Genomic DNA, 8,124 nt, shown 5'->3' on the forward strand with positions numbered 1-8,124 from the left:
ACCAAAATCCCCCCCACCAGCAGCTCTATAAAGCTCCTCTTTCCACACCTGACACTCAGGCAACAGCAGACGCTGACCTGTGTTTGGCATTGGTGCAAGAGCCCCTTGACCAGCACAGCACTGCTCCCAGCTCCCAGGATGGAAGCTTGTCACTCCAGGTCATTGATAAAGATGTTAAACAGAGCTGACCTCAAAAGTGAGCAATGGGAAACACCACTGCTGATTGGCCACCAGCTGGATGCATCTCCATTCACCACCACTCTGGGCCCAACCATCCAGACAGTTTCTTTCCCACTGAACAGGGCACCTCTCCAAGGTACAACACACCAGAGCAGAGAGCTCAGAATGGGCCAAGTCAGGAAAAGAAAAATCTCAGTGCCCTTGGGTGGATCTCATCTGGCATCATAGACCTTGGAGTGTGTAGGTGGCACAGCAGCTGCCCCGTGGTTTGTGGGGACTTCCTTCTGCTCCTTGTCTCTGTCTTCCAGCTCAGGGTGTTCAGTACCCTGAGGACAACTGCTCTGACTGTTGTTAAAGACTGAGGCAAAGAAGGCACTAAGTACCTCAGCCTTTCTGGCAATGTTTCCCCTCACATCCAATAAAGGATGCGGATTTTCCTGGGCTCTAGTTGGGCTTTCACCTTTCTGTCTTTCTTCTTGCATTACCTAATGACACCCTTGCAGTCCTCCTGAGTTGCCTGTGCCTTCATCGAAAGCTGCTAATTTCCCTTTTATTTTTTTCCTCAGATCCAGCAAAACTTCCATGTTCAGACAGTCTGGTCTTTTTCCCAGACATGACATTTTTCAGTATTTGGGGATGGCCTGCTACAGCAACCGTAACATTCTCTCCCTCTCGAGACAATGCTCTGCCCTCCATCAACATCATCAACTATCAAAAGAAACTATAGTTTTGCATGACTGCATCCAAACCAAGGACATTCATATTTTCTTGGCAATACTAAAAATAAAGGGTGCTGATGATCTGACTAGAATTTGTATGAAAAGCCTACAAACTGTCTGAATGGATTTCAAGGGAACATGTGGCAGGCACCATGTTTTGCTGTTGAGAGGATCTCCAGGCCTTCTATAAAAAGCTTTCTTAGAATCATAGAATAGAATCATAGAATCGATTGGGTTGGAAAAGACCTCCGAGATCATCGAGTCCAACCCTTGGTCCAAATCCAGTCCATTTACTAGATCATGGCACTCAGTGCCACGTCCAATCTGCGTTTAAAAATCTCCAGGGATGGTGAATCCACCACCTCTCTGGGCAGCCCATTCCAATGCCTGATTACTCTCTCTGTAAAGCATTTTCTCCTGATATCCAACTTAAATTTCCCCTGGCAGAGCTTAAGCCCGTGCCCTCTTGTCCTATTGCTGAGTGCCTGAGAGAAGAGACCAACCCCCACCTGGTAGTTATAGATGGTGATGAGGTCACCTCTGAGCCTCCTCTTCTCCAGGCTAAACAACCCCAGCTCCCTCAGCCTCTCCCCATAGGACTTATGCTCCAGTCCCTTCACCAGCCTTGTTGCTCTTCTCTGGACCCGCTCCAGCACCTCAATATCCTTTCTGAACTTAGGGGCCCTGAACTGAACACAATACTCAAGGTGTGGCTTCACCAATGCAGAGTACAGGGGAAGGATCACTTCCCTGGTCCTGCTGGTCACGCTATTTTTGATACAGGACAAGATCCCATTGGCCTTCTTGGCCACCTGGGCACACTGTTGGCTCATGTTGAGCTTCCTGTCAATTAGTACCCCCAGGTCCCTTTCTGCCTGGCTGCTTTCCAGCCACTCTGTACCCAGCCTGTAGCGCTGCATGGGGCTGTTGTGACCAAAGTGCAGGACCCCGTACTTGGTTTTATTGAACTTCATCCCATTGGAATCAGCCCATCTCTCAAGTCTATCCAGATCCCTCTGCAGAGCCCTCCTGCCTTCCAGCAGGTCGACACTCCCTCCCAATTTGGTGTCATCAGCAAATTTGCTGATGATGGACTCAATCCCCTCATCTAAATCATCAATAAAGATGTTAAACAGGACTGGACTCAACACAGACCCCTGGGGAACACCACTAGTGACTGGCCGCCAGCTGGATGCAGCTCCATTCACCAGCACTCTCTGGGCCCGACCCTCCAGCCAGCTCCTAATCCAGGAGAGGATGCACTTGTCCAAGCCATGGGCTACCAGCTTTTCCAGGAGTATATTATGGGAGACAGTGTCAAAGGCCTTGCTGAAGTCTAGATAGAACACATCCACAGCCTTCCCCTCATCCACCAGGTGGGTCACCTGATCGTAAAAAGAGATCAGGTTGGTCAGACAGGACCTGCCCCTCCTAAACCCGTGATGGCTGGGTCTAATCCCTTGTCCATCCTGAAGGTGCTGTGTGATTGCACTCAGGATGATCTGCTCCATAACCTTGCCAGGCACCGAGGTGAGGCTGACAGGCCTGTAGTTGCCAGGGTCCTGCTTGCAGCCTTTTTTGTGGATTGGGGTGACATTCACCAACCTCCAATCATCTGGGACCTTCCCAGAGAGCCAGGACTGTTGGAAGACGATGGAGAGCAGTTTGGCAAGCTCTTCTGCCAGTTCCCTCATCACCCTGGGATGGATCCCGTCTGGTCCATGTGTCAGTGCTGTGACAAGGCCCTTCACAAAAACATGCAAATAGGAGCATTGGCATGACAGATTGATTGCATTTCTATCCCCCAGAAAACAAGGGCATCATCATTCTGAAGACAGAAAATGCTCATCATTCATTTCTTGTAGCACTAGAGCTATTTTCTGTGATTAGAATTGTCTTTGATTACACCATCAGCCAAGATCTTGTTGGTACCTGTGGTCCCAATGTGCAAGGTCCTGTATTAACCCAGAGTCCAAGGGCACTCCATGCCTTACAGAGCTTAACAGACCTTCCCTGTTTAAAAAAGCCACAGTTTTTAGGGTTGAACTTCATTTAGAAGCTTGAGGGTAATTAGGTGAGAGGGAAAACAGCATGGGTTCACCCCTAAAATTCTTCATAATACCAGCAGATGAGATATGAACTCTTGCACAGGGACTCATGGTGCTTTTTGCCCTTTACCTGCATATGCTTCAACTTAACCCTGGGAAAAAAGATCCAGCTTTCCTTTCAGGGCCTCCTCACTTTGTGGCTCTTCACTTGATCGTCATTTTCCCCATTACCATGGGGAAAAGTCACATGGATTTCAATACCTGTGAAGGATTAAAAGGAATTCCAGTTACAGCAGCTCAGATAAAATGTGCAGCTCCCGGACTCTTGGATAAAAGAGCACAGTGACTCAGCTGACTGTGCTCTGCTGAGAGCACACCCTGCTCACCAAGAGCATTGCTGCTGGGCAGGGGACAGAAGAACCCAGATCCCAAATCCTCCCAGGGATCAAACAAGGGTCAATCAAAGAATCAAAACACTTCTGGCACACAAATATATCTGTGCTCTTTGTGCCACCCAACACAGCCTCCTGAACCAACATGCAAATCCTGCACACTGACACCAGGTAAGGGGATACCCAGCACATTTACATCCCTGCACCTGCCCTGCTCTCAAGATGAGCGGCACCAAAATCCCCCCCACCAGCAGCTCTATAAAGCTCCTCTTTCCACACCTGACACTCAGGCAACAGCAGACACTGACCTGTGTTTGGCATTGGTGCAATAGCCCCCTTGTCCAGCACAGCACTGCTCCCAGGTCCCAGGATGGAAGCTTGTCACTCGCCAGAGCAATCCAATGTCATCTCATACGCTGCCACGACTGAGGCCATTGTCACTCTTGAGGCATTGGCTGGCATGTGGATAAATGCTTTCATTGTTTCTGTGACTTGCATGGCTTGGGTCAAGAAGAAAATCTTGAACTCTAATGAGAAGATCTTGCTGTTTCTGGGATCCTCCAGGTTTTGTTATTTGTGCATCTCATGGGTATATTCCCTTTTTTTAATATTTTATCCCAATTACCTTTATGTTTACCCCATATTTCAACTACTTGCTAGTGCTCGGAGCTTTTTTAAGTGTTCCAACTTGTGGCTTTCTGCTTCTCTTTGTGTCTTTTATTGCATAAAAATTGCCAATTTCAGGAACAGTTTCTTCATCTACCTGAAAGTAAAAATTGACAGGATTGTGCCCTGCCTCTTGCTGGGATCAGTGCTTTTCTCCCTGGTTATTGGAACCACTGTCTACGACATCATGGATAAAGCACTCATCAACAACCTCAATTTCACCTGCCAAGGAAGGATTTTGAAAGCAAGTATCAGAATAGATCAACATTTTTCCCCCCATTATTTTATCATTGGCGTTGGATATGCCACTTCATTCACAACAGTCATCTTGTCTGCCCTTCTCCTTCTCTTTTCCCTCTGGAGACACAAACGCAACATGCAGACAAACTCCATGAAGGACCTCAGCATGGATGCCCACATCAAAGCCATGAAATCCATTCTCTCCTTCTTCATAATGTACAGCATCAACTTTATATGTTTGATCTTGACTCTTATTTATTCAATGAAGAATGAAAGTGACTTGATATTTTTAATTTACTTAATTCAGTACACTTTTCCAGGTCTTCATTCCCTTGTCCTGATTTTCAGTAATCCCAATCTGGAAAAGAGACTGCTAGGGATTCTGCCCTGTGTGAAGTGCAAAGTTTTCCTCAAGAGGGAACTGTTAGAAAACCCAGAGCCCTTGCATAATGCTGATATTTCTCTGTAGAAAACAAGTCAATTTATTTCTAACGCAGCACTCCTGGCACTGTAGATGATAGAGGTGTTCATCTTTGAGGTTAAGAATACGTCATTAAAACTCTTTGAATTAATATAATTATGAGTTAAATTATTATCTTCATTTATTTTGATAGTTCTTGGAGCTGAATTGTTGCCAATAACAAAGTCATTTAGACCTGGTACCCATGGACTGGCTGCAATTGTGTTAACCTGCCATAAATGATTTGGCATTTCCTGATTGTAACAACTGAGCTAAACAGGTTTATTTTAATTTTCGTTTACATTTCTGTTCCAGTGTGATATGATAAGATGTCTCTGTCACTGGTTGATAAATGTGTAATATTAGGAACTCTATCACTGTCTGGTAGTGGCTAATAACTGATTTTCTGAACATGTTGATCCCTGTCATTCTCCACGGGTGGTCACTGACACACAAACAGTGATGCAGGAATGGCCGTGGGGGACACAGGTGGGTGCAGAGCCCACTGCCCACACCAGTCCTGTCTGACCTCTCTGCCCCATTTCCTGCCAGAACAGGATTGCCCTGCTCTGTGTAACTGCTCTCCTGCTCTACTTTTACTTGTTTGTTTGCATCATCCAGCGTGGAATAAAGTCCTGCTTTCAACTGGCACTGACCCACGGGCAGATGTACGGGGGGTTCGGGCCAGGTGCTGGCAGCTGGGGGTGCATGGGGGTCTCAGTGAGGCAAGGGCAGAGCTGTCCAGGCTGTTCCAAGGAAAGGTAGATACGGGCCCTCCAGTGGACAAAGCATAGGACACAGCTGAGCCCATCAGCGATGGTTGTGGTTCCTCTGTGAAAATATATTTAAGAAAGGGGAGAAATATGGCCAGGCAGTGTGGAGTGAAGAACAATGTAGGAAACAGTCCTGAAGCAAACAGGGCTGGAGAAGGAAGAGGGGGGTTGCTCCAGATGCCAGAGCGGACATTCCCCTGCAGCCTATGGAGAGGACCATGGTGAGGCAGCTGTGGCCCTGTAGTCCACAGAAGTCCAGGAAGCAGCTGAGATGCTTCAGCCCATGGATGACCCCATGGCAGAGAAGGTGTGGTAGGTGTATCCTGATCGATTGCAGCCCATGGAGACGCTACTCTGGAACTGGCTTATCCTGAAGAACTGCAGCCCGTGGGACTGACCCACGCTGGAGCAGGATAAAAGTGTGAGGAGGAAGGAGTGGAAATAGCTCATTATGATCTGATTGCAGACCCCATTTTTTGTCCCACTGCACTGCTGTAGGAGAGGTGGTCATCATCATCATGGCTAGGCTTCATGAACGAAGATTTGGGAAGTGCTCCACCCACGTTTGTTGCAAGCGCGTTGGTGGCTGAAAAGGCCAATACAAGATCGGCATGACCGGTCGCAAAAGGCACTGCAGAAAGACTCCTTAGATGGTCGATTCTGCAAGGCACGATTCTTTCTGCCTTGTCTTTTCTCCTCGAGAGTGATCCTGTGTGCTTTCTCAAAAGCATCAGCAGCGTTATAGATGGTGTGTCTCCAGGCCTCCCAATTGGAGGCCAGAGTAGACCAGTTATGATGATCAATATGGCCAAGGCTGAGATGTTGTTTCAGGGAGTCCTTGTATCTTCTCTTTGGGGCTCCTCTCTTGAGGCAGCCAGTTGCAAGTTCACCATAAAGCAAGATCTTAGGGAGGTGGTGGTCCTTCATCTTGGAGACGTGTCCTGCCCAACGCAGCTGTGTTCTCAGCAACATGGCCTCAATACTTGTGACTGCTGCTTGTTCTAGAACAGATGTATCGGTTACATAATCTGACCAGTGGATGTTTAGGATTGTGCAGAGGCAGTGTTGATGGACGCATTCTAGGAGTAGCAGGTGGTGGCGGTAGATGACCCATGATTCAGATCCGTATAAGAGAGTAGACAGCACAATGGCTCTGTAAACACTGATCTTTGTACTTTTCTTCAGGTGTTTATTATGCTATACTCTTTTACGGAGTTTTCCAAAAGCACTCTATGCCTTTGCTAACCTGTTGTCTATCTCTCTGTCAATCTCACCATCCGAGGAGATGAGGCTACCTAGGTAATTAAACTGCTGGACTGATTTGAGCTCTGATTGGCCAATGGTGATATGGGGATGATGGAAGACTTCCTGAGGTGCAGGTTGATAGAGAACTTCTGTCTTCTTTAAACTGACTTCCAGCCCAAAGAGCTCAGCAGCGTCTGCAAAGCAGGATGTTAAATGCTGCAGAACCGCTTCTGTGTGGGCCACAAGGGCGGCATCATCAGCATAAAGCAACTCCTGGACAAAATGATTTAAGGTCTTGGTGTGGGCCTTCAGTTGCCTTAGGTTGAATAGGCTTCCATCAGTACGGTATCGAATGTTTTTTCTCTGTGGCTTTTCTCCTTTCGGCATCTCCATTGGTGTCTGGTTCTCTCTGGGTCTCGGCTGCTGCTCCGATGGTTTGGGAGCGGTGGCAGACGGCGGCAGGCGAGGGCAAAGGGGTCCCTTGGTGTGGCGCGGGGTCCAGGGTGGCTCTGGCAGCAGCAGCGGCAGCGGTGGCAAGTGGTGCGGCGTTCCCTGACGGTCTGCGATGGTCCTGGCGATTTGTTCCTCGGCTTCATGCTGTGGGTGCAGGCACGCGCGGGTCGGCAGAAGGCGGCTGCAGGCCCCCCCGGTACGCTGGGCAGTGCGGGGGCTCCGGGTGCTGCGGTGGTGGGTTGCAGCGCGGCGGAGCGGGCGATGTTAAGGCAGCGCTGGGCTCCATTCGGCGGCGGTCCCAGCGGCACACAGCGTGAGGTCCCGGCGGCGAGGGGGGACGACGGTCGGTGGCAAGCACGTGGCTCGGCCACTTCCTGGCACTTGCAAACTACAGCAACGGGGTGGGGGGGGGCAACCAGCGTCTTGTGCCGGGCTGCCATGCAGCTGGCACTAGGCACCAGTGCCGCGGCTGGTGGCAGTCCCCAGCAGCACGTGCAGGGGGGGTGGCAGGCGACACGCGGAGTCCTGGGGTTCTCAGGGCATCTGGGGGGGCGGCACGGGGCGGCTTTAGCTGTCTCTTCACGGGGTCTCCGTCGCTTTTTACCTGCGGAGCTCCTGGCGGCAGCTTGCGAGACAAACACAACAGCTCCCAGCTCCCTCGGTGGGGGCTGGGGGTTGTAGTGTTGGTAACTCACTCAGCTTCACTGTTTCGCTGCCCACTTCTGCCTGCGTGGTCCCCAGCTCCACTCTTCACTACCCACCGTTCTGTTTCTCCTTCTTCTTTTCTTCTTTCTTCTTTGTTCCTGTGCACTTTTCCCTAATTTTTGAGCTCTCTGTACTAACTACGTCTCTCAGTACCAACTGAGATACCTGAGATACCGACTCAGATATCTGAGTTTTTTTTGGTGAAAAATTCCCATATTATAAAACTAATACGATACTCGGAAT

The 8,124-nt window shown here is 49.3% G+C and overlaps 1 protein-coding gene across 1 annotated transcript; it reads left to right on the forward strand.

Moving 5' to 3' along the window:
* The first annotated feature begins 3,709 nt into the window (after positions 1-3,709).
* On the forward strand, positions 3,710-4,714 carry LOC113946069 (taste receptor type 2 member 114-like). Its single transcript, XM_027640934.1, has one exon. The coding sequence runs from the start codon at positions 3,710-3,712 to the stop codon at positions 4,712-4,714; it is 1,005 nt and encodes a 334-aa protein (XP_027496735.1).
* The last annotated feature ends 3,410 nt before the right edge of the window (positions 4,715-8,124 follow it).

Source organism: Corapipo altera, unplaced genomic scaffold (assembly GCF_003945725.1).
Source record: "Corapipo altera isolate COAL_440 unplaced genomic scaffold, ASM394572v1 46, whole genome shotgun sequence".
Lineage (NCBI taxonomy): Eukaryota > Metazoa > Chordata > Aves > Passeriformes > Pipridae > Corapipo > Corapipo altera.